General features: G+C 34.7%; 1 protein-coding gene across 16 annotated transcripts in view; it reads left to right on the forward strand.

The window, feature by feature from the left end:
- Positions 1-27,760, forward strand: part of Ralyl (RALY RNA binding protein like) — a 650,608-nt gene that overhangs the window by 567,827 nt on the left and 55,021 nt on the right. For all 16 annotated transcript variants that reach the window (XM_048782745.1, XM_048782744.1, XM_048782747.1 and 13 more), the window contains one exon: positions 9,407-9,570. In XM_048782745.1, coding sequence (XP_048638702.1) covers positions 9,407-9,570 — 164 coding nt within the window. The remainder of the gene's footprint in view (positions 1-9,406; positions 9,571-27,760) is intronic.

Below are 27,760 nucleotides of genomic sequence, written 5' to 3' on the forward strand. Positions count from 1 at the left end.
AAAAAATAGACTTTTCTTATGACTTTTAAATTTTTTGTTAAAACTTTTAAAACACTTTTACTCTCTGCCCTATAAGTGCAGAGGGCTTTGCAGTAAAGCTAATAGTGATTCAGCAGCATACTACAATTGAAAACAATAAGATTTTGAGAATTAAGTTTTTTTATTTGTTTGTAGAAAATTTTACCAAAAGTAGACAAATAGTGCGTGCCTTCTTTTTATTGCAAAACTTAGGCTGTGGAGCAAGTATCTTTTTTTAAGCCTTGGTGAACAGTCCTCCTTCTTTCTGAAGTTGGATCAGTTCGACATCCTACCCATGTTGTGAACTATCTCTGAGAGTTCCTTCAATGGATGGTACTTTTGCCACCATGGCTTCCTCTCCATATCTTCATTTCCTTTCATCTCATTACACCCATTTTCCTCACTTATGCTAATAAACTTGCTTTATCAATTTCCTTTTGTTCTATATCTAGAGTCTCTCAAATGGAAAAGTGTCAACATCCCTATGACCATCTATTTTTTTAATAATTCCAATTACATTCGATTTGAAATTCACTTCCAGTATCATCACTCTTAGGTGTGATAGTTTATTTTTGTAAAATGCCACATGAGTTTATCATTGAGAGACAAGGAGGCATTACAACTACCTGATTGCTATCTGTATATGAACTAAATAACATGAACAGCAACCAATCTTTCACAGACTTGGTGACATGATTGGTCATTGGACATGATGCACATTTGCTATTCATGCATAGTCATTTGTAGATGGAAAAGTTAGCAGCAAAGATTACACTTTATAAAATTACTCAGAGGTTATATGCTGTGGTAACTGAAAACTAATTTGTGTTGTTGGACAATTGGTGTTATTTAACTAAACACTGATAACATGCATATATAAGATATGCAACCCAAGGACCAAATGTAGAAAGATCTTTGGGGAAAAACAGAGGTAAATATCTTTTAAGTCATTAGTAAATGTTTAATTATAAGTACTACTAAAGCAAAAAAATCCAAATAAGAATGCAAACCTGGAAAAAATAATTTTCAATAGACATTTTTAAAAGGGAAGGAATCTTGTGATCGATTGAAAAGTTCCAGCTGCGCAGGTCCTATTCAGTTCTGTGAGAACACTATGTTCCTTCCTGCCTCAGGTCCTTTCTCTGTGCTGTTCCATCTCCTCACACCTCCCTCCACTGCCTAGTTCACTTGACTCCATCCTTCATATCTCAGCATGAACACCACTTCCAGATTAAATTAGATTCTTCTGTTTCTCTCTCTCAGCCCCCAACATTGTTTCTTCTCAGCACTTTTCCAAATTTGTACTGCAATAATTCTTTCTGCAGTGACTTTATTTGATTCACATTTGCCTTCCCTCTTCCATGAGGGCTCCAACAATGTTAACCTTTGCTTATCTTTGTATCTTCAGGGACTATCAGTAAACCTCACACATAGTAGATATTCAATTTTTATTATTATTGCATCTCTCTACATTTAAGGAGATGCATTTTCCCAAGGTCACCCAGCCAATTAGTGACAGAACTACAATCATAACCTGGGTATCTGTTTTAATTCAATAACCCACTGTGTGAATGTACAAAACAGAGGAGAAGCAATGTTAGTCCATGATATAAAATAAAGACACAGCCTTGCCTACTTAGGAGTCAGAGCTACATCAGTAATTATTACTATGTCCAAACTACTGGGTTAAGCAAAGTATTTTACTAGTTACATCTGTGGACAAAAATTTATATTTAAGAATAATTTTTCTCAAATCACTTATGATTTCTACAAAATATAAGAGTTTAAGTAATAACTTATAATAACTTGTTATTAAAGTGATATGAATGTCTATCAGCATTAAAATAGTCCTACTTACTATTGTGAAAAGATAATATGGAAACAGTCTACACTTTTGTATAGTAGACATTTTCTATTACAGCTTTATTTTTTCAGGGTGCAGCACATTGTCCTAATTTCTATTAACACGCATTGTCTTACAGTCTGTTAATATGAAATTGTTCTAGCCTCTTAACTGTTTTGTATCATGTAACTTCCTTGCACACTTAAAGAATTTATTCCTAAAATGGAGTCCTGCTTTAGAAGGCAGGAGACCCAAGGTCTGATGACAATTATAGATTTGGGGACCAGTCAGGTTTTCCATCTTCTCATCTTTAAAGAGAAGACAAGATCTGTATTTTACTACTTCCAAATGACAGCTCAGAAAAACAGATGATAGGTAAGATAGATCGATCTTACAAAGAGCAAGAGCCTTAAGCAGTCAAATAATTATAGAGCTTGAAGCTTTCAGTTAACTCTCCACTGCACAAAAAAAGCTAACTCTGAATGATTTTCAAACATTTGTTTGTCTTCTGCACAATCTGTTTGGCTTCTCAGTGTGCAATAGATCAGTGTGACTGTGCTGTTAACAGACTATCTGAACAGTCTGTGCTTTCATTAGTTTATTTTTCATGTTTTGCACTTGGCTTAAAAAGACATAAGCATCTGCTACCAGTGTATATACTCAAGAGCTCCCTGTAAACACAGAATCCCACAAAAAGGAAAACAGAATGGAGTGGGTAGATGAGAGAAATAGTCTACAAAGTCACTACAACAGTTTTATCCACAGTGATTTCTCCTAAATTACACTTGGCTTGTACTGACGGTTAAATTTTTAAAAACTCTTTTTAGTAGCAGTGCAAACTTGGGCAAATCATTTAAAACTAAACCTGTTGTCTCATCTGTTAGGTAAGCATGAAGTTAATTTCCAACACAAATTTGTGCTGAGGATTAAATGAGGGAACATGTGTAGGGATCAGCATTATGTCTGGTGTATATTTAATGCCTAATCAATGTTAACTACTAGTAACAATTAACAGTAACCATTTATGGTCATGAAAGTGTTTCTTATATGGATATTCATATTGCAAAGTTCATATGACTGAGAAATAAGCTGGTTGGTTGGTTAGGCATCCTTCCATAATAGTACATTGTGACCCTCTGGATTAACCTGTTTGCATCATTTTCTCTTAACCTACTCCCCAGAGCATTCAAGCTGCAGCAGAATACACATGGAGGGGTGTGGGGCACTCAGCTATTTCCATTAACTCCATGTTGCTTTGTTTAAGTCAGGAAAACAAAATGGCACTAGTTACGTTTAACTGGGATCACTGCATATAAAAACTTGCTAACTAGGAATTAAAGAACTGAAAAGGCAAGAAGGAAACACCCTACTATAACGGAGTTAGTAACTGCAGGAGTCAGATACCACCTCTAAGGTTGGGGAAACAAAGGAAGATTTTGGAATTATCAAAGTGTAGTGAAAATTGGGTATGGTGCCATACACCTGTAATCCCAGCTACTGGAAAAAATGGCTTGAGCCCAGGAGGTCAAGACCAGCATGAGGAGTAGTGAGACCCCATCTCAAAATAAGAAAAAGAAAAAGGTATTGTAGAAAAAGGGTGTTGCAGAGCTGAAAATATGGCCAAGTAGTTCTTCTCGGACAGTGCTGCTGTCCCTGTATGCATTTCTGAGCTAGGGGCATAGTCTGCAGGTGCAGATGTCTCAGAGGGAAAGTGAAGAGGGAACTCTGTAAGTGTTGCAAAATGACTCCAACTAGATTCTGGCTGCAGCTACTGGAATGAATTGCTGCTGCCAAGGTGAAGAAACAAGGTCAGAGTAGTGCTCAGAAGAGCAGGAAGTGAAAACAAAGAGAAGCAAGTCCCTTTTCCTACAGGTCTTGCTATTTCCTCCTTGGGCCCTTCATTGGCTGAGCCTAGCAGGAATCCAGCTCCCTTACCTGCAGAAATGTGGTCTACAGAATGCAACCCAACCTATGGCTAAGGATAGATATGAAGGCTGAGAAACAATAAATTGATATTTAGCTGCATCGTATTGTCATTACTCTTCTACCAGATCTGGGGATTTTAATATAACAGAGGATTTTTAATTCTTAGGTAAAGTTTTATCTTAGAAAAATTTTTCTACACAGACTTCCATCTTGTGATTGCTGTGGTTATTCATAGTTTCAAGGATTATGATGTGTATTACTAAATAGTATATTTGAATCATTATCATCAACTTTTATCTTTTCCATATTTTGCACAAAACATTGCCCCCAAATTTTTAGCCTTCAATGGCATATTCTTTTATGTATAAACACAGAATGTTGCATGTTATTAAAGCTAAATATAAATATTTATGTGCTTCCAAGGAAAGTAAAAGGAGAGGTATACCTAAATACATTGAATACCCTCAGAGAATGTTTGCAATTTTAGAAATTAGCAATTTAAATCCATGTTTTCTTTCATTAGTACCAGGAAGAGCACTGAGCAGTTTACATGCTCCAGTGATAAGTAAACTTTTGTTTATAGGGAAAAAGAATGCCAGAGGTGTCTTACCATATAGAAAATATGTATACGTTTTAGGTGACTCAAAATGGGCACTGTTCAATTCTGATACAACTTTGACCTTGTGTTAATCCTTGTATTAATTAGATGAAAAAAAAGCTACTCCGGTTTTGGTTGATGAGAAAACTCTGAGTTCCAGTTGTGTCAGATCATTAATTATAGAACACAGTATATATTCATGATACTGGAAAAAATTAACAAGGAGCAATGTCTATTTCATTATGCAAATTTATCATCTGATAGAATGGGATTCCACGTAAAGTTTGGAAATAACAGCATGGTATAGTTGACAAAGGGCGTGATTTGGAGTCAGAAGATGTGAATTTCAAGCCTCCGTGCACATATGTTGACTGATTAAACTTGAGGAAGTTATTTCTTCCCTTTTTCCTTCATGGATAAAAATGACTTAAAATACCAACATTACAAGGTTAGTGATTTTTAACCTCACCTTGGCCATTTGAATATATTAACTGTTTAATTCTATAAAGATGTATTTAAAAAAAACAGCAGGTAGCAATCTTAAGAAAAACATCAAAATATTAAGGTCAAAAAATGGCAAAAAATTATCTTTCGAGTTTGCAGCCAAATTGACTTTAAAAGCATCTTCAACAAGTATTTGCACATGTCTCAGGAGGTAAACTTCACAGAAAACCTTGGAAGAGTTTAATGATGTAAAAGAGCAATAGACATTACTCATCATGACTGGTTATCAGGTGAAATGTGCCATTTAAAATTCTTTTCTCCTTTTTTCTATTTTCTTTTATTTATTTATTTTGCAAAGAGAACTTCATTTTAATGTGCAAATTTATGTTCTTCCTTTTGTGCTCAGCAGTATGATGCAACCATGTTTTCATTTTATTAAAATAAGTTTCCACAACTTGCATTACATCTATAATTTCATGAAAATTATTTTCCAATTTAGTTGTAATCAAAAACTATTTGAACCCAGGGTAGAAATCATAGTCAGTTTGTGAATTTTTGACTAGTTCAAACAGTATAGGAAACAGGTGTGTTACTAGCCTATAAGAATCATTTGTGTGGATTTCAAAAGAGTGGGCACTTTAATTTGGTTTTACAAACTATAAGTCTGTGAGAAGTCAAGTTTGAAGGAAAGAGGGTTCAAGGTTGAATCAAAATGTGACTAATATTATTGGTCCTCTAGTTGTTGATCTTCATGTATCTGCTGAAATGTCATGGTGAGAACCTGACCCTGAATTTGTTCTCAGAATTTCCCTCTGAATGGAGCAGTGATTTATCCCCCTAGCCATACATTTTGTTAGCATTAACTACAGAGTGACAGTAAGGTTGACTTATAAGTAGGGAAAATAAAGAACAATTTTCCTGAGGGAAATTTTAAAGAAAACAGATAATTACCATAAAATACTCAAAATTATTGTTAATCTGTCATGAAAATTTAGTCCTTGGTGACAAAATCTATGCACATATTAAATTTTTCAAATTTTTCTTTTTTTGAAATCTTATTAGTCTTTAGGAAAAAATAAGAATCAAGGCAAAAACTTAACAATGGGGTAATGATTTATTCGAATGTGGCATGTCTACTTGAAAGAGTGTACTCCAGCAATTAAAATAAACATTAGCAAGCTTGAGAAATGTTTTTAATACAAACCAAAGTGCTTGAATACATGACTATGCATACATTATGTTTTCAAGTTCGTTAAAAATATGGATGTTTATAGAAAAAAAGATTGAAGTGTTTTAAAATGAACCTTGGGGAAAAGAGAATTATATATTTGGCTTCATGATAAACCATTATCTATTTGACCAAAAGCATTAGGAGAAAAGCTATTTAGACCAAATAACATTAGGAAAAATGAAGAATTGTTAAAGGAAAAAAAGGGAATATAAGTCTAAGAGTGAAAGAAATGAAAAATAAAGCAAAGATAAGAGGAAGAAAAAAATTATAAGATTTTAGTTGAATTTTGAGATTTGGATTCCAAATAATTGTATTGAATTTCCATTTTCATTGCAGATCTATAATTTTAAGTTAACTGTTTCCTTTTTCTTAACACTATTTGCCAGTCTATTTTTTTTTTTTTTTTTTTTTTGTAGAGGCAAACTTCTTTGGTTTACTGTAGATAGAGTTCTGATGAGAAAGCCAATGTTTATCTCCTCCCACGGCCTTCCATCTGCTTCCCTGGGTTAGAAGAGTCCTATGCCCTGTCTCACAATCCCAGAGGGCCTGGCTCACTTCCTTGTTTTATGTTGTTATGCATTCGGACAACTCCCAGTCTTCCTTCCCTTTATTTCTGATATATTCAAGGTATTCCAGTGAAAGTTAAGAAAGTCTCCATTGCCATTCAATGTTGTAAAATTAAAAATTATGCTCTTATGTGAGGTACCCATTGTTTTGTGAATTACATATCCCATTAAAATATGTAAGTTGTGATGCTATCTTTCCATAAGAGTGGCACAATGAATTGGTAAAACCTCACCTGATTCCTTGGTGAGAAAAGTTGTCTCCCATTGAAACAACTCACCAAAATATTCAGAGGACAAGGGCCACTTTCTATAGGAATTTGCATCAAAGAGTACAACATACATTCAGTATGTTATTCAAACGTATGCCACAGACTAGAAGTGCATCACAAAAACAATGAATAAAAGCAGATCTCTTTTCTCAAGACCAGTGTAGCTCAACACAGGAGTCTTTGGAATCCTTGGCTGAGGAATGCAATACAAAATATCGACAAACATTTCAGTCTTCTATAAAATATTATTGGAGTGAATTGTAATATTGAAGTAGCAATTACTTGGCCTGCATTTCCATTATAGTATTCTTACATTATTATATATTTTTTATTATGCATCAGAGATTTTCTTAACCCAATTTATAGATTCACTTATTTAGTGAACCTGCTAAATTACACATGCATGGCCTGAGGAAATGGCCTCTCCAAAGAGCTTAGCTTTTTACCTCCAGGGGTAACTTCTACCCTGGAAAATATGAGTCAATTGCCATATTTTCTTTCCCCTCAATAGTTTTGGGGTATCGTAGTTCATGCAAAATGCTGTCATGTTTTGGCTCACTGACTTAAGGAGCTCTGTGAATTCAACTTATAAATAACTAATGCAGACCTTGTTTTGTGATTGAAACAAGGGGCAGGTTTCCTTGACCCTTTTCATTTTGAAATGCCTGGTGGTGGGGATGATATTCATAACCCCTTTCAGACTCATCTTGCCTATATATACTCTTGGAAGTAAACTGTACTGTGCTGATACCCATGACCTGTTCTGTGCTAGCCATCCTTTGTCTCTAATGGACTTTGCTTATTCACAGAGGATGCCCCTTCTCTTGAACTCTGTCTCATTTCACTTCTTTTCCGTTTCAGATATCTCCTGGCTTTTTCCCCAAAATGTTTCCAAATTGTTTTTGGACACTTTAGCTGTCTAACATAGAAGATATTCTTAGTACTAAATAATTGCTTTAAATTTGTTTATATATTGCCTTTCTGCCAGAGTGTAATAGTTTGAATTTTTTTGAATACTTGAAAATTAGCCTATCTTAAATTTATTATAGTTCATATATTTTTCAAAACAAGATTATCACATTTTCAGATGTATGTGTAAACAAGATGTAATTTTATGAAACAACCTCTTAGAAATATTGTCTTTTTCCATATTTTTATTGGTGCTTTATGATTATACATAATGGTGGGACTTGTTATTACATATTTGTTCATGCACACTATGTAACAATGTAATTTGGCCATTATCGTCTTTCAGTAATTCTGTTAGAAATTATAGGGTATTTTTATTGTTTTTTTTTCCTGTTCTAGTTTTCTCATTTCTGACCTTTATACTGGATTATTTTTATTGACTGTTTTAAAGCAATTACGAGACTAGAATTCATATCATGGTGTCACAATAAAAAATATAACAATCATAATTCTAAGTCAATAATGCTGTTTTCTTTATATTGGAAAACATAATTACACATCTTGTTGTTTGGCAAATAGTTTCAAAAATAAATGAGTAAAATGTGTCCCAGTATATTTTCTCTGATCTTTTATGTGTCTCAAATATGCTGTCATGTAAAATTTTGTTGTATATGAATATGCAGTATAAATAATATGAAGCTTTTAATCCTTTAAAGTATATATTTGTATAAATGAGTTTATATTCTTTCAACTTCATCCCTTTTATTGTTTAATTATCATTAAACAATGTGGAGAATATAATTTCTCACATTTTAGTAAAAGTAGGAGATTATTGATTTTGGGGGGGTTAGAAGAATTTTCTGTAGTTACTATACATATATCTCTACTCTCAGTTTGCATATCCAATAAATGCTCAGGATGATAAAATATATCCTGGCAAATATTTCCCACTAGTGCTTTAGTCAACAAAATTGGGTCCTCACCCTAATTCTATTTTATTCAAACCTTTTACATATAGTTGGAGGAGGCTTGATTACTTAAAAAGTCCTTAGAGAGAGGTATGGCACCATATTGATTTGTCTCAGAGTTGTTTTCTTTAAGCTGGTTTTATTTCTATTTGTTTTATTTCTATTTGTTTTCCTCTGGGCTCTGTTTTCTGATCAGAAGATCATTTTCTTTATTTTGTTCTTGATTCTGCATAATCTTTCCTATTTTCAAGCTAGTGTGCTAATAAGTGTCTGAGGTATAAGAGGAAGATTTCTGTTCATGAGAAGGGTAAACTGGTTTATCCAAGCAAAGAAATATATTTGGGAACAAAGGTCAGTGTAATTTCAACAAATTGCACGGTACTATTGGAGCAAAGCTCCTTGTCTTTTCATTCCTTACAAATGAGTTCATATTGGGGTCATATTCTAATGTCCAGAAAGCATAGTGTATATTTGCATCCTATTTCTTTGTGAAAAATAAATCTGCCAATAAACAGCTTTTCTGAATATTAAACAACAGAAAAAAAATTATTGTAAAATTTTACCAGAACATTCTTTTCATCATCTCAAACATTTAGGCTTCAAACCAACTTGGTCCTGTTTGTGTCTTGTGAAGGTTGTTTGATTACCATGGGCGTGTGCCTCCACCTCCCCGTGCCGTGATCCCGCTGAAGCGTCCCAGAGTGGCTGTCACGACAACTCGCCGGGGGAAAGGAGTCTTTTCAATGAAAGGGGGATCAAGATCTGCTGTCAGTGGGTCTTCCTCCTCAGGCTCTAAGTGTAAGTAATGTTCTTTATTTCCTTTTAAATAAAAGTAGGAATAACCATCACTGCATAACTGTCGATAGTCCATAAATTAACGAGGCAACCATCAGAGAGACATAAAACAGGGATGGAATGACCTCTGCTTTCCTGTGAAGCAGGGGAGCAGATGCCAACATGGTGACAAAGGTTCTGGGCCAATCTGAAAAGAACTGTAAAAGTATCTTACCCCAATGTACTCTCAGCTGATTTAGCTTGTGATTTATTAAAGTCCTGAAATAAAATGTATTGCTTTTTAATGAGGTAACAATTTCACTTGAAAACGGAATGCATATACCATCTTTTCAGAGATGTTTTATGCAAAATTAGAGTTTGTTTTGAATATTTGAGCATTAAGATAATTAGAACGGGCAGACTACATGATAGCCATGTTAACAAACAAAACTTACCATGTATTCTAAATCATTATAAGGGTACATGTCTGAAAATACACTTAGTATCACAAAAAAAGAAAACACTATGTGCATAACTCCACATGAATCAGAAAAAGGAGAAATGCAAACTTTCTAACTAAACACATTGCTAAATTTCTATCTAGACAGATTCAGAAAAAAACTCTAAACTGGTATTAGAATAGTATCCTAAAGAAAGAACCACACCATTTTCTGTGTTCCTTGATATTACATGTTAGCAGAGCAGAAGTAAACAACACACACGTATCTCACTGGTATTTTAAAAATGAAAATACAGAGACACGCAGGAGTGCTATATTTCACAGGATGATCAATGACTACCTGTGGTTGTTGACAGATGGAAACCTGAAGAAGTTGAGTGAGCAAAAGAGCAAGAGAGAGGGATCCCTGACATTACGGGGCACTGTTCTGAGCAAATGGTCAGTGCAGAGACCTTAAGTTGGCATAGTTAAGGAAGAACAACAGAGCTAGTGTGGCTGCAGAGAGCCAGGTAGGAAAGTAGAACTGCAGATATGATCAGAGGGCAGGTTCCAGCACAGCCCGGTAAGGGTGTTATGTGTACGTATTCTGCCACCCCTTCAGAACAAGTGAGAGAGATGTTTTTACCCCATTTTTATTAATGAGCAAACATAGAAGGTTATGTAACTAGTAAATGGTAGAGTCAGAACTATCTGTATCAGAAATACTAAGCATCATTATCAAAATAATTTCCTTTTACATGAAAATTGGCAAAGAAAAAAAAAATAGTTCAGAAAAGAGAAAGGTACTGATGCTTCTAGAAACTCTCAAGTTTGGCCTGCTAAGAGTTTCACTGAGAATTTAACTCAGCTAATATAACCTCAATGGCAAACTAAATAAATTTGCAGTTCTCTATGCGCTTATTTATCCAGTCTATTCTGTAGATAGATAAATATGAATTCTTTTTCGAGTCTAGTAATAAGAGAAAATGAGTTTCTGCTGTAGTTTCCACACACTCTAATATACTCTCAGATTACTGTTAAGAGCAAAGAGAGCTGCGGAACTTGGTTCTTGTTGTAGAAAATTGAACACTGAATTGCCTGCTAGGTTTATAGAAGACTGTTTTACCATTGGTGGTATTAACTTCAAATAGAAATATCTAAAGCATCACGGATTGTTTGTCTTGTGGTCATCTTAAAATAGTATTTAACAACAAAAGCATTACTGGCATTTTGCTGGATAGTCCTACATTGTGTAAGAGTATTCCTAGTGGGAAGTTTTACTCCCTGTATTAGAATAAATTCTAATGTCATATATAAATAAAAAATTAATTAAAAATTGAATAAAAAGAGTATCCTGAGCTCTGCAGAGCATTTAGCATCCCTGACCTCCAAACCTTAAATAGCAGTAGGATTCTTCAATGTTTGTAACTATAAACACACCTATACATTTCTAAGTATTCCCAGTGGACATGTTACCAACCAAATTTAGAGTCACTGATGTAGAGAAATACTTGCCTTACCTTGAGGCCATTTTCTAGAAGGTTCAGTAATATAGGACTCAATCCTCAGTTGTCATGTACTCCAGTGCATTACTGAGAAGAGTAGCAACTTCCAGAGGTTATTTCAAAGTAAATATCTCAACATTCAAATGGTTAAAATTTGGTACTTCATTTTTTGATTTCTAGTCTTATAGTGTCATTACTAGAGAATGAGAACTTTAAAAATATCCTTTTATAATTTTATTAAGAGTTTCTTGTTTCCATATTAATAAGATTTTCTAAATGAACATGCAAACAGACTATATTTTCTGCTTTAATATAGAACTGAGTATGGAGTGTTAGATTGTTGGTTGTATTATCTAAATCCTCTTTAGACTTGTTTTTCTTGTAGCAAATTTATCATGATAGAGATTTTACATAGATTTTTTTTCTTAAGGCTTTGTTTTATATGCCATATCCCTTGGATGATTTATATAATTGTTAATAATAATAATAATAATATAAGAAGAAGAAGAAAAGTTAATAGCTACCATTTTTTAGTGTTATGATGGCTATTATTTTGAGCACTTCACATATCAATTTATTTATTCTTCACAAATACCCCTGTAAGTGAGCTATTCTTTTTCCTATTTGTTCTTTTTAGTTATACATGACAGTAGAAAGTATTTTGACATATCAGACATACATGGAGTACAACTTCCCATTCTTGCAGTTGTACATCATGTGGACTTACACTGGTCATGTAATCATATTTGAACATAGGAAAGTTATGTCCAACTCATTCTACTGTCTTTCCCATTCCCATCACCCCTCTCTTCCCCCATTTTTCCCACCCCCCTATCCAATCAGCAGTATCTCCACTCCCCCCACCACCTATTGTGAGTCAGCATCTGCATAGCAGAGAGAACATTTGGCCTTTGGTTTTTGGGGATTGGCTTATTTCATTTAGCATGATAGTCTCCAGTTTCACCTTTTTCAGGCAAGTGCTATAATTTCATTTTTCTTTATGGCCAAGTAATATTCAATTGTGTGTATATACTTCATTTTCATATATCCATTCATCTACTGAAAGGCACCTAGGTTGGTTCCACAGCATAGCTATTGTGAATTGAGCTGACATGAACATTGATGTTGCCATGTCACTACAGTATGCTGATTTTAAGTTGTCTGGGTATATGCCAAGGAGTGGGATAACTGGGTCAAATGGTGGGTTCCATTCCAGTTTTCTAAGGAATCTCCATACTGCTTTTCAGAGTGGTTGCAACAATTTTCAGTCCCACCAGCAACGTATAAGTGTGCCTTTTCCCCACATCCTCTTCAACATTTATTATTGCCAGTATTCTTGATAATTGCCATTCTGATTGGAGTGAGATGAAATCTTAGTTTTGATTTGCATTTCTCTAGTTGCTAGAGATGTTGAACATTTTTTTCATACATTTGTTAACCATTCATATTTCTTCTTCTGTGAAGTGCCTGTTCAATTTCTTTGCCCATTAATTGATTGGGCTATATGGTTTTTTTTTTTTTTTTTTGGTATTAAATGTTTTGAGTTCTTTATGTATCCTAGAGATTAATTCTCTATCTGAGGTGCAGGTAGCAAAGATTTTCTCCCATTCTGAGGGCTCTCTGTTCATGTTCTTGATTGTTTTATTTACAATGAAGAAGCTTTATAGTGTGATACAATCCCACTTATTTATTCTTGATTTTATTTCTTGCACTTTAGGACTGTTATTAAGGAATTTGGTTCCTAAGCCAACATGATGAAGATTTGGGCCTACTTTTTTCTTCTATTTAGGGCAGGGTCTCTGGTATAATACCTAGGTTCTTGATCCACTTGAGTTGAGTCTTGTGCAGGGTGAGATATAGGGGCCTATTTTCATTTTATTTCATATGGATTTCCAATTTCTAAATGGAGAAAAATTGGAAGCTTTCCCTCTAAAACCTGAAACAAGACAGGGATCCCCTTTTTCACCACTTCTCATCAACATAGTCCTAGAAACTCTAGCCAGAGCAATTAGACAGAAGAAAGAAATTAAAGGGATACAAATAAGGAAAGAAGAACTCAAATATCCCTATTTGCTGATGACATGATTCTATATTTAGAAGACCTAAAAAATTCTACCATAAAATTTCTATAACTCATAAATGAATTCAACAAAGTATTAAGATGTAAAATTAACACCCATAAATCAATTGTATTCCTATGCATTGGTGATGAATCAACTGAAAGAGAAATTAGGAAAACTACTCCATTCACAATATCCTCAAAGAAAATAAAATATTTGGGAATCAACCTAACAAAAGAAGTGAAAGAGACCTCTACAATGAAAACTACAGAACACTAAAGAAAGAAATTGAAGAATATCTTAGAAAATGGAAAGATTTCCCATGTTCTAAGATAAGCAGAATTAACATTGTCAGAATGGCCATACTACCAAAAGTGCTATACAGATTTAATGCAATTCCTATTAAGATTCTGGTGACGTTCTTCATAGAAATAGAAAACACTATCATGAAATTCACTTGGAAAAACAAGTGGCAAACATAGCCAAAGCCATTCTCAGCAAAAAAAGCGAAGCAGGCAGCATCATGATACCAGACCTGAAATTATACTACAGAGCTATAGTAACAAAAGCAGCATGGTATTGGCACCAAAACAGACATGAAGACCAATGGTACAGAGTAGAAGACACAGAGACAAACCCACATAAATACAGTTTTCTCATACTAGACAAAGACACCATAAACACACATTGAAGAAAAAATAGCCTCTTCAACAAATGGTGCTGGGAAATCTGTAAATCCATATGTAAGTGAGCTAGTTTTATCATTCGCATTTTACAAGTGTCAGAAATGAAATATTGAAACATTAAGAAATATCACTAAGGTCACAGAGCCATTAAATAACAGATCCCTGAACCACAGCCTAGCTCCTCATCTGTTTCAGAATAAGCCCTTGAGCTTATACCATTTTCCATGTCCTCATTTTCCACATCCTCTCCATGACTTCTTGGAGAATTGTAACTTTTAGAATTATATAATATCCCATGAACTCTTCCTAACCTTAAATTTTACTAGGCTACTTGGTTTGATCCTTTCTATCTGGCTCTTTTCATATGCCTTTCCTTTATATATACATTTGCAGCCTTTCCTATACATTAGTTTTGTAAGGATGCCTTAACAAACTATAGCAAGCTTTGGAGCTTGTGGCGGTCATTAGCATTCCTTGACTTGTGGGGGCATCAATGACTCCACTCGCCTCCTTGGCACATAGTGTTCTCCCTGTGTCTTTGTATCTGTGTATCTTCTCCTCTTCTTAAAATGACACTAGCCATGTCAGATGTGTGCTTCCCCAACGACCTCATCTTGCTTATATCTTCAAAGATCTATTTTCAAATAATGTCACATACACAGGTCCTAGAGGTAATGAATTCCACATACACTTTAGGGGAGTATATGTCAACCCAAAACACTCTGTTACTTTATTTTCGTTCATTTCTTGAAGACAACATATATCTGAGTTTGTTTGGGGCAGCAGTTTGAAAGTGTCTGTTTTTTAGTAGGGAGATTTAACACCATGTTTCATTACTGAATATATGCAACTATATTCTTTCTGTCCTTCTTTCAAGTGTTTGTTCTTGCTTTTATGTGACGGTGATTCTGGCATTTTTATTAACATTATTAAAACTTTGCTCGTAACTCCACAGTATCCACCTATTGTAGTTGTCTTACCTCTCTCCCACTAAATTTGGTTCACTGCTTACATTTTTGTAGAACCTCTCCACATCTGCATTCATCATGTTTTTGTCTCTCGGGTAATAAAAAACTAAGATCCAATGAGATTTTTTTTTTTTAATTTACTGGTAGCTTTATCTTGGACCTCTCTTTTGACATGTGAAAAGTCTTCTTTGTTCTCCAATGTAAACTGAGACAGACAGTCCACTCAACAATGTATCTCCCTTCCACAAACTTCTCTGGAGTCACTGGGAGCCTCAGACTCTCCAAGGAATACACATTGCAAGGCACTAGCTATAACCCTTCTCTTCACTCTAGAGAAACTTACTAATTCCTTCCTCCTCTACCAATTCAAGGATCATTAACATTCTTTTCTGCCTTCTAGTAGAGGCAAGCTCCTTTACAGGTACCAGGACCCTTCTCCTGCACCACCATGTACAAACACTTTAATTCCATGCTTAAATCTACCTGAGGACACATGGTTTTAGTAATAGATATATGATTTTTGTGGCTTTCATGTCAGCCAGAAAATATTTTATTTTGTTCTACAATTTAATTTACTGGAATTAGTTTTTTTTTAAGTTAGATAACCCCAACCTGGGGTGTACTTGAGTTTCTATCCCTTAAAAATCTTCACATATTAAATTTTTTCAAACATTGGAATAAATAAATAATTAAATGATTTTTATAGAAAGGCAAATTGTCAAAGTCAATTATTTGGATAAACACTCCAAATGAGCTCTACGGTTTGTAACTGAACTACACTGAAGATAAGCATTTATTCTTAAATCCAGTGGTGGGTCATACATAAGTTTTAATTTGGTCCTCTGTTTCTGGTTTTGTGTGATAGATGGACCATCTCGATAAAAGGCTAAGTCTGAAAATTGAACTACTAAATACAGCAAGAGATGCTTTTGCAAGCATAAGTAAACTCACAATTATGTATTCTCCCTAGGATCACAGTGGCAGACCATATTATATTTACATAAAATATATGTGTATATAAATATTCATTATTCAATAATGCTTTTATAATTGACCTGGTTTCTGAGAATAACAATAATTTCCAAACTCAAATCACAAGTTAAAGTTTTGAATGAAGTGTAAAATAGACTATTAGGTCAAGCATAATGGTGCCTACCTCTAACCCCAGTGGCTCAGGAGGCTCAGGCAGAAGGATCCCAAATTCAAAGTCAGCCTCAGCAACTTAGTGTGGACCTAAACAAGGTCTTAGCAAGACCCTGTCTCTAAACCAAATGTTTTATAAAATGGCTGGAGATGTGGCTAAATGTCTTTGGTTTCAATCCCTGCTACCAAACAATAATTAATTAATTAAGTATACTACTAATATTGGCATAATCTGAATGAATATTTACTGAGGGATATACATATAGCTTGCTCTTTTATTAATGTTCATTTTCTAGTATTTAATAATTTGGTAAGTTTAGAAGAGGAAATTAATGTTATAGCCTGAATAATCTGTCACTTCTTCTTTCAGAATTCTTAATATGAATGAATTCTGCTTGGGATAAAACCATGTAAGGAAAAATATGTTAATTTGATAATTTTCCAAATATGAGTACTGATAACCATTTAAAATGGATTACTCTTTTAAAAATTAGTCTATCACTTCATATTTCTGTCCCTTTTCAAATCAACTTAAACTAAAACTATAATCAACTTGTCCTTTTCCACATCATGAAGTCATCAGATAAACAAAAGATGTGATTTTGCAGATAAACACTTCACAAAAGAGAAGACATAAATACTGGTGAGCTTTAGCGGTAGTTTCTGGGTGAAGAAAAGAGGTTCTCTCTGGTTAAAAAATTCTGTCAATTAATTTAAATTCTAATGTCTAACAGGAAATATTCTAGTGAGTTTGAATTCCTGTGGGAATCTGTCAACGTACTTTCAGTGACAAAATGGGTGACAGACTAATATGAAAGCCATGAGAATCTCATAGGAAGACAGTTCAATTAAATATATGAAATAGTTACTGACAGCATATCACCAATGCTAAGAAAGTGTTGTAGTGTTGGATTTTCTTCACCAAAACATGTGATTGAAATACGGAGATTAAGCATCCACCAGAGAAATGATGTTAACATTAAGCAAATTATCATTAAGTTTCCCATCTATCATCCATCCATCTACCCTATCATTATCTTGGGAAAAGTATGTAGGTATTCTGCTTTTACCTTAAGGAAAGAAAGGTCATGTTGGTGCAAGGGTCTAGAAAAAGCCTACTAGATGATTTTTTAATTGTTTAAAAAAGTAAGTATCTTTTAAATAAAAGATAGAATCAGAGAGAGTCTTCCAGATGGCAGGATCTAGAGGAATAACAGAGGCTTTGCTCTAGGGTTGCCTGGGGTGGAGTTGGAGTTCCATAGATGCCACAACTGTGGACTGAGCAATATCCATGATTCCTGTACCCCTTCTCTATTTTCTACCTGAAATATGGAGGTGGGGGACGACATATGGTATACACAAGAGTTGTTGTAAGATTTACTTATACTATAAGAATTACTTGTATATTGAAGTACATAGACAACAAAATGTCCAGTGAGGTTATTTATGGCTATTATTACTACTTTAGTATCTCTTCAAAACATATCCATCAAGAGCATGAAATACGAACTTGCTCTACCTGGAATCCGGTAGTGGCTCTATCATTCATTTGTTAGCTCTATGCTTTGGAGCAAAGATACCTTGCTCACTGTGTCTTAGATGCCTCATCTGTAAAATGGGAGTGATAATCTTACCATCTTCTCCATAGGGTTCTTTTTTAAAAATATTTTTCTAGTTTTAGATGGACACAATATCTTTATTTTATTTATTTATTTTTATGTGGTACTGAGGACCCAACCCAGTGCCTCATGCATGTGAGGCAAGCGCTCTACCACTGAGCTACAAACCCAGCCCTGCATAGGATTCTTTTGAGGATTAAATGAGTTGACATATGAAGAGCTCTTAGTGTCTGGTCTTATGAAAGTCTTAATAATAAACCATCATAAGAGTAATAATAATAATATTGATGATGATGATGATGACAAATTTTAGTGCTAGGAATATCTGTTAGGAAACAACATTATGATCAAGCAAAACAAAGTGTAAAATTCCTAACAGAATAATAAAAAACAGCGGAGAATATTGAAGGGTTTATATTTCATCCAGGGACAAGGGAAAAGACTCAGAAAAGTGCTACCTAATCAAAATTATATTCTATGGAATGTTTATGATAGGTGTATTGGTATGCTAGGGCTACCATACTAAGTGGTCCAGAGAGTGCAACAACAGAAATCTTTCTCACGATTCTGGAGGATAAAAGTTGGAGATCAAGATGTTGGAAGGCTTGGTAGTTTCTTATGACCATGAAGGAAAGATCTACACCAAGCCTCCATCCTTGGTTTGTAGGATACTTGTCTTTGCCCTGTGTCTTCACACTCTTTCTTAAGTGCTTTCGGATTAGGGTCCACCCTAATGACTTTATGTTAATTTAAGTACCTTTGTAAAAACCTATCTCCAAATGCCATCACATTCTAAGGTACTTGGGTCTAGGACTTCAATACATGAAATTTCAGGGGGACACTATTCAACCCATAACATGGAAGTCATGGGTTGACCTAACAAAATGTTGACATCTTTGCTTATCCTTCAGCTTTGTTTTATTTTATAAGCCAAATTTAGGGATATGATTCAGTTCTAATTAATTGAAGCAAATGACCAGGCCATTTAGCTTACTCTGCTAAATGCACTACATATCTCAGATGCACACAGGTCTGTTTAAACACTAACTAGAACTATGTATAAAGAATATTCCAGAGTTATAAAGAAAAATCCAGTTTCATAGAGAATAGCCCAATCAAAATAATTACTATATATTTACAATGGATAAATAGATACATTTGTAGATTCTATGTGGTTTTCTTTACTATGCTTTTATAACCAGATTAAGAAATGTAAACAGAAAAAAAATATTAAAATGTGTAAGCCAGGAGCAGTGGTACATACCTATGATCCCAGCAGCTCAGGAGTCACAGGAGCACTAATTCAAAGCAAGCCTCAGCGATTTAGCAAGGTCCTAAGCAATTTAGGGAGATCCTGTCTCTCAAAAAAAAAAAAAATTGGCTGGGCATGTGGTTCAGTGGTTAATCCCTACTACCAAAACAACAACAAATGTACAACAAAATCCTTCTATCAATTTGACTTATGAGAATTTGAGGTAATTTTCTCAGTTCTACTACAGAATTTATATTTCTCTGTATGCTATACTGACAGTTCAGAAAGGGTCTAGTTTTTCCACTGCGGAATTATAAAAGTATGTAAGTCCTATTAATAAACCTTAATAAGATTTCTGCCTCTTCCTTTTCTGCTATTCTTCTACCTCAAGTCCTAATACGCAGAATCTTGACCACTCTGATAACCTCTTGCTGGTTTTCTTGACTTTATGCTATTCCCTAGTCTCATTAATTTCCTACCCAGTTGTGAGATTATTCCAGACCAAGTGCTTTGTCAATTTTTCAATCAAAACTCAAAATTGCTACTAGTTACCAAATAAGAATTTTTAGTAGACTTCTTAAGAAGTATCTGACCGGGCACTTCCATTCCCCACCCCACCCAGCACTGTTCTCCTAGCTTAAATGAACATTTCAAGGTTTGCAACTCAGGCTCATGTTCTCCACCCACCCAGAAACCCTTTCCTTTTCCTTTCTTATAAAAAAATGTTTTATCAGATGTATTGTCTTATACATATACAAACAAGCATTATTAATCATTGTACCTATCTTCCAAGGTCCAAATCAGTTAATAGTATCGAGTCCCTCTATGCTATAGACATCACTGTCCTGCAACCCCAAGCCAATCGTTCATCTTCAGTTTCTGGAACTTAAACTTTTCTGCTTCATATTAGCAATTCATTTGCACATTCATTCTCTCTGTTTTTGTTTATTGAAATGTATCCAAATTAGTTATGCATTGCACAGAGTATACTCTTAAATATTTGTGGAATATGTTGCCACTAGTATTTTTGCTTTTTGCATTTAGATTTTGGTGTTTTAGAAATTTTATGGTTAGCTTTGAACCATGTCTTTAGAAATGTGGTAATGCAGAGAAAATTAGTTACAGAATATGTTGAGTCAGTCCATGAAGCAGAAAGATATATTCTAGCCTATGCTCCAAGGTTTTAAAGAAATCAGGTTTTAATGTGTATTTTGAAGCTCTGTGATAAGATCTGCTACTTTCTTTAATTAGGCCCTTTTTGCTTGCTGGAATTCAAAATATACTTCTGGTCATAGCTCAAGGACCATTGTCTTATGATTACTTTCACAATCAGTTGCCACACCCCATCAAAAGTAATTTATCTTTTCTCTTCCCCTACATCATTGAAACAAGTTCAATTAACCAGCATTTGCCAGATGAGAGGTATTAATTTTCCATAGATGAAAGAGACATGACCCCTGAGGAGCCAATATTCCATATACAAAAGAGACGTGATACTTTATTAAAGAGCAATTTTTTGGGAAGACCAGAAAATAAAAGATAATTTCAGTATCAAATGATAGGAGATTTTCACTTTGTCCCACATTGTTTTATGCATTCTATGTCTTTACATATTTTTCTTCCACTACTTATAAACTCCATAATATCAGGAAGGCAGTTCACTGCAAGAAGCCCATAACCTGGAGTGAGGGGTGGAAAATCAAACAAACATAAACCATAGCTTTGGAATCAGGCAGCCCTCCCTATACTTGATTTTGTTACCTCTTTGCGGAACAATCTGAAGCACATAACTTATCTCTAATATTCAGTTCTAATCCATAAAGCAAGTTTAATAACACATGCTTTTCATATTTATAATAAGGATTAAATGAAATTATATTCATGCATTTCCTAGTACAATGCTAGATGAATGGCATTTCATTATAGTGAGCAATCAACGAATAGTTATTGAATATGATGTATTCATTTTCCATTTCATTTTCTCATTTATTTTCTCATACAGAAAGAATGAATATAGATATTGGTATAGGTATTATGATTACACACATATCCACATATATGTAATTGCTTTTTCTAGGATGCTCCATTTTGGGAATAACCAATTGCTCCAATTTATTTCATCAAAATCCTTTAATTTATGGTTTTTGAAAACTATTTGCAAGATTGGCAAATTAGCTTATGCATATAAAATCACCTTGAAATATATTAATTGGAGGAAAGAGACAGATGCAGAAACAGATGAACTAGACTGATAAAGACAAAGATTTCCAGAAATGCGTTAAAGAAGTCAGTAGTCCTCATTTTTTTCTAGAAATGACTAAATTAAATAAGATAGTTCCTTAGTTCATAGCAAAGGAAAGAACTAAATAATGTATCAAAGGCTTAAAAAATAAGTAGAGTAACAGAAAACTAATGTGAATTATTATTAAAGTTCTTAGGGTTGCAAACATTTGTAAGTTTTCTTAGTTGATCTGAAGCATGATGGTGTTGGTGAAAAAAAGGTATATAATTTTCTAGACAAGTATCTTGGTCCATTTTCTGTGGTTGTAACTGAATATGATAGACTGAGTATTATATAAAGAATAAAGAGTGTTTTTTAAATTTATTTAATTATTTATTTTAATTAGGTATATATGACAGCAGAATGCATTTTGATTCATTGTACAAAATTGCAGCACAACTTTTCATTTCTCTGGTTGTACACAGTGTAGCGTCGCACCATATGTGCAGTCATACATTCACCTAGGGTAATGATGTCCTTCTCATTCCACCATCTTTCCTGCCCCCATTTTCCCTCCCTCCTCCCTCCTCTTTGCCCAATCACAGTTTCTCCATTTTCCCCATGCCCCACCCCACCCCATTACGGTTTAGCATCCATTTATCAGAGAGAACATATAGCCTTTGGTTTGGGGGGGATTGAATTACTTTGCTAAGCATAATATACAATAAAGGTTTATTTAGTTCATAGAATCAGAGGCTGGAAAGTCTAAGAGTATGGCTTTGGTATCTGTCCAGCATCTGGTGAGGACCTTCTTGCTGGGCCATGGCAGGTAGGAGACTATCACAGAGGGAGACAGAAAAAGCTTGCTAACTAATTGCATCATGATCACCCCATTCTCATGACCTCATATAATGCTAATTACTTCCAAAAGCTGCACCTCCAAACACCATTAGCATAAAACTTTCGGGATTAAGATTCCAATACATGATATTTGGAGGACACATTCAAACCATAATGTCCAGAGTTTCTAAGGCCTGGCACCATTGACTTTTCAAGTTAGATCATTCTTTGCATGATGGTTGTAGGCTATCCTCTGTGTTCATGAATGTTTAACAGACCAAATGTCCACTATATACCAGTAGCACCATGCATTACAAGTTGTCACGCACAAAAGAAAATGTCTCAAGATATTCCAAATGTCTCCTACAGGGCACAATCACCCTCTGTTAAGAACCACTGAGCTGGACAGTTAGCTGAAGAGTCTTTGTCTCTGAATAGACTTGACCCAAAGGTGATTAAAATAAATTGAAATATTTTTCACCACATAAATCGGATGCATGGATGTTTTTATATAGGCAGATGGCATCATCCCTTGTGTCTAATTTCCTTTTTAGATTATATCTCATGTTGCAGCAAAAGGCACAGTCATCATTTTTGTTGACTGTATCAGAATGTAATAACATTTATCACCAAATCAGTGAACTCTTTAGAGAGAGCAAGTCTGAAATTATTTAATATAACTTCTTCTTTTTAACAAAAATCTTACAGTGATACTTCGGGAAAAATAATTTAAGATTATCTGTAAGATGCAACCAGACTCCTAGTTCCTCTAATGTCATTCTTGCCTAAAAACTAGCTAATGTAATTTATTCTAAGAAATTCATTTTTATTTCATTCATCAATTTGCTGATCTTGTTTAGTAATTCAAAACTCAACCTCTATAATCATGCAAAACAGAATTATACTCAACAGAACAAATTATTTTTATAAGACAGTATGTTTGCTTTTGTGTATAATTTTGTGTTATGTTTTTTGTTGAAGAATTTACATACAGAAAAAGAATAAGACATTGTTTTTCTGAAGATAGTATCACTGATGTCTTCTAAAATACTGTAACATATGTATATATTCCTCCTAGGACAAATTCATCCTGAATATTAAATCAAGATGCCATCTTTAACTGGAAACTTTGAAATTTATTCTTCTACCTTAGACTTCTCCCGTAAGCTGCATATTCAAATACCCAACGGCTTCCTTTTTCACTTTTGTTTGGATACAAATAGGCACTTCAAAATTAACAAAACTTTGAATCTTCCCCCAGAAGCCTGAGCTTCTGGCAATCTTACCTATTTTAGCAAATGATTATTACATCCTTCCAATTATGTGCCCTCATTCTTTTAAAGTCTATGCAGAATCCATCTCCTTATCACCACTAAAACTCTTAACTCCTTGGTCCAAGCCAGCCTACCATCATCTCTCCTGGAATTGTTCTCATGGCTTTCTTTGTGATCCCTTTGATTCTTTCCCTGTCACCCTATAGGCTTTTCACAATATCAAATCAAAACAGTGCTCTTCAAATATAAAGTTGTCCCCTGTATCACTCAGAGTAAAATCTAAAGTCCTAACTTTGACCAACAAGACCATGCCCACTCTCCCTCTTCTCCATTCTCCACTTTATCTGCCAGCTTCTCTTCTCTCATTTGCTCATTCCAGTCTGGCCACATTTGACTCTTTGCCTTAAATATCCCAAATATAGTCTGGCTCAGCACTTCGGATTTATTGCTCTTCTGCCTGATATGCTGTTTCATCCCACAAACTCACTTCTTCCCCATGCTATTTCCTCCCTTTATAGAAACTTTTGCTCAAGTATCCTCTTATCACTTGAAACTTTCCTGACTGCCCTATGTACAAAAGGGCAAATCTCGTACCTGAACTATGCCTTCCCTCAATTTTTTGTATTATTTCTGTATATAGTGTACATATTTATTTATTGTCTTTTTTGATTCTTAATGCGAGTTTCTTTTTTTTTTGGGGGGGGGGGGAGTACCAGGGATTAAACACAGGGTTCAACCATAAGCAACACCTCCCAGCCCTATTTTGTACGTTATTTAGAGACAGAGTCTCACTGAGTTGTTTAGTGCCTTGCCATTGCTGAGGCTGGCTTTGAACTCATGATCCTCCTGCCTTAGGCTCCTGAGCCACTGGGATTATAGGTGTGCACTACCATGTCCAGTGGGAGTTTCTTAATTGTAGAGAGTTTCATTATTATCTTTCTTATTCAACACTATATTCCTAGTATCTGGAAAAGAGCCTGACCATAATGTGTTCCATCAACATTGTTGAGCAAATACGGTGGACACATGAGTTAAAAAATTAGAGCAGTTCCCGATCTTGTCTTAAAGAAATAGGAACTCAAAGTATCATTTGAAAGAAGTTAGGTTAGGATGAGGATGAACTTGTTGAAGAAGAGGATCAAGGCTTGATGACTTTACAGTATAGGCAACTAAAAGGTGAAATGACGTTTTCCAGATGGAGGAGATGAGAGTATGGATCAGATCAATAATGTATAGTTGTCTGAAACCACATACTACTTTTAAGGAGTGAACAATTATTGTGACCAGAGCCTCAGATAATTGGAAAGACCAGCAGAAGATGGGAAGAGACAGTAGTCTGGAGATGACTGAGCAGTAAAGCAATTTTCTCAAATTCTCAAATTCATAATGTTTAAATTATAAAATTCATGATCTTCAATAATTGCACCAAACTTTTCCCAACTGCTAGTTTGTCTACATCAGTGGGCTTAACTGTTTAAAAAAAAATGTCTAATAGCAAGCTGATTAAAAATGTGCAATCTTGTTCTTACAAATAATATTCCTGACTCTATCTAAAACTCTATAAAAATGAAGGCAATATACTCTATGCAATGTATCCTTAAAGATGAGGTTTATGGATTTTGGAGAATTCAAGTGAAATTGGAGGAAAAATACAAAGCGTTGCTTGCCAGAGGCATGTTTTCTTTTCATTTTCTTTCATCAGACTATTTCTGAGGCACTGTGTTGTAAAGACATAGTTCCATGATGAATTTACTTTTGAATTTCCTGTCTGGTCACCTGTCTGTCCTTTAGTCAATCAACTCTTAGAATGGGTGTCTTGTGAATTTAGTCCCTGGCACATACACAGAGCTTTCAATAAAATGTGTTGCTCTGTTTGGAACTGGCATGAGGACCTTAGCTATACATACATATAACTACAAACTTCTTGGTCTTTATTAATTGCTTATTGTGTTCAAGATACTGGACTAAGTTCTATCAAGAATGAAATAAGAGAAAAGAGAGAATTGGATGCACTATTTCCACGCAAGGGATTTTGGTTCTAAAGCATCTATGATGAGGTCAATCCATTAATGTGTCCTGTTTTAGATGAATGACCCCAAATTCCTTCTTTTAAAAACATGATACCATCTGAAATTTGAAAAAAAAATGTATTGATCAGGAATAATTTTTCAGCAATCTAGCTTATTATGAAAAGATAAAGTTTTCATGAAGCACTCTTCTGATTGAGCTCTTTTTAAACCTGTTAATATCAGTTTTAAATAAAGGAAAACAGACTTCAAGCCCAGAATCTCATGATCAGCATCAGGAGGCTCACTAATCAATAAAAGGAGAAGGACTTATCAAAACACATACAGCATGACTTCTAAGATTCATGAATGCCTGATCAGGAGAGCTTTGCTCAAAGAAGTTATGATTTAACATGAAAATAGATGATAGAAAAGTCAACAAGCAATAGGTGTGCATAAGAAGGGAAAGCATTCCTAAGTAGAATTCATAAGAGGTATTCATAAGAAGGGAAAGATATACTCGATCCTGAAAGATGAGTAGGATTTTCATAGACACTTTTTGGAAGAGAGAAATAGTCATTGCTGGGATGGCATGTTTATATAATAATATAAATAATACAAAATAACAACAACACAAATAATAATAGTTTCTGCTTCCATCATTTATTGAACCTAATGATGGTCTTGATGTGGCATTAGGTGGTTTAGCTTTATTGTCTTATTAAATTCTTATAATGATCCTGTAAGGTACAGGAGAGAAGTTAAAGAGATGAAGAGACTTAACTCCAGTGGGAATGGAGTTCCCCTAGGTGTAATGGGCTGGTTGAGAAATAAAAACTAAGAGAAATAAAATGGTAAAAAAAAAACCCACAGAACACAGAAAGTAATTGCAAAAGCACAGGCAAGCTGAAAGGATGGATGGAGCTTCTAGACAAAATGGAGCCCACACCTGCTCTATTTATATGGGGAAATATGAGAGAGATTCTACAGAATGTTCTTCTCCAAAAAAAGGCTTAAGGTGGGCTGTTCAGTGGTTATGCCCATCTCCATAACTACTATGAGGAACCTTCCTAGCAGAGCGGAGAGAAAGGTCATGTGCATTGGGCAATCTGATGCTGTGGAAGAGCCATGGATAGTTCACAGTACCAGGCCTAATGCTCCTTGGCTTCAGGGCGAGAGAAGATCCTCATGTATTTCACGGATGGCTTCCCGCACTTAACTGAACCTGCTTGTTTACAATTGATTTCCCCTGGGAACATAGATGTAAACTAGTTGATCTGGTTCTATATAACATTTGATTGAATACTGAACAGTTCTGTTCAAATGAAGGATTTGTTAATATGTCAAAACACACTCTGCTGTCATGTATATCCAAAAAGAACAATTTTTTTTTTAAATGAAAGATTTGTTTTGAGCAGGCCTTGAATCCAAGTTTAAATAATTTGGTTTGTTTGTGCTTATCATCTTTTTCTATAGAAAATGGAGATATTCCAGAAATCTCCTGTTAAAAAACAAAGCCTTATTTATGAGTATTTCTTTGAGAGTTCTATGCAATAGACCAGGCGAATGAACCAAAGGCAGAATCCCAATCAAGAGTGCAATAAAAATGGATAGGACTGTGTTGGACCTAAGATCTCCTTAATCCTGAACATTTATGTTGGGAGGAAAATATCAGAAAGCAAAGTTGCAAAGACTTTTAAAATTCTAAGTTTAGAAATATATAGTTGTAAAATGTACACCTATTTTAATGGAGTAAGTAAAAACAGTTAATGACTTAATGTAATCCACTGTGCAGTGGGTAAATGAAAAGGAAAGCACAGACAAGTTAGAAAGAGCAGTACATCAGGTATAGAGATGACCTATTCCAGGAATTCCATCTGGAATCCAGGTGTAATCGAAAAAAAAAAAAAAAAAAACAGACCTCCAAATAAAGAAGGGTAGAAAGAGAACTGCAGCCAACTGAGGACTAAGTAAGGTACAGACCTTCTTTCAAGGGCAGCACTGAGATACTGAAGTGCAATAAGGAGCCAACTTCCAGGAGAAGCAGCCAAGACTGCTTCTAAAGCCCACTTTTCTGGACCTTGATAAGTGGTTGTTGATCTCCATTCCAAGAAAGGAGCTGGGCATTCTGCAGACCTGGAGACTCATCTCAGTATTTCGGGGTAAGAGTCAGGAAAGAAATGACAGACCTCTCCTAATTC

The sequence above is a fragment of the Marmota marmota genome, unplaced genomic scaffold, assembly GCF_001458135.2.
Source record: "Marmota marmota marmota unplaced genomic scaffold, marMar, whole genome shotgun sequence".
Lineage (NCBI taxonomy): Eukaryota > Metazoa > Chordata > Mammalia > Rodentia > Sciuridae > Marmota > Marmota marmota.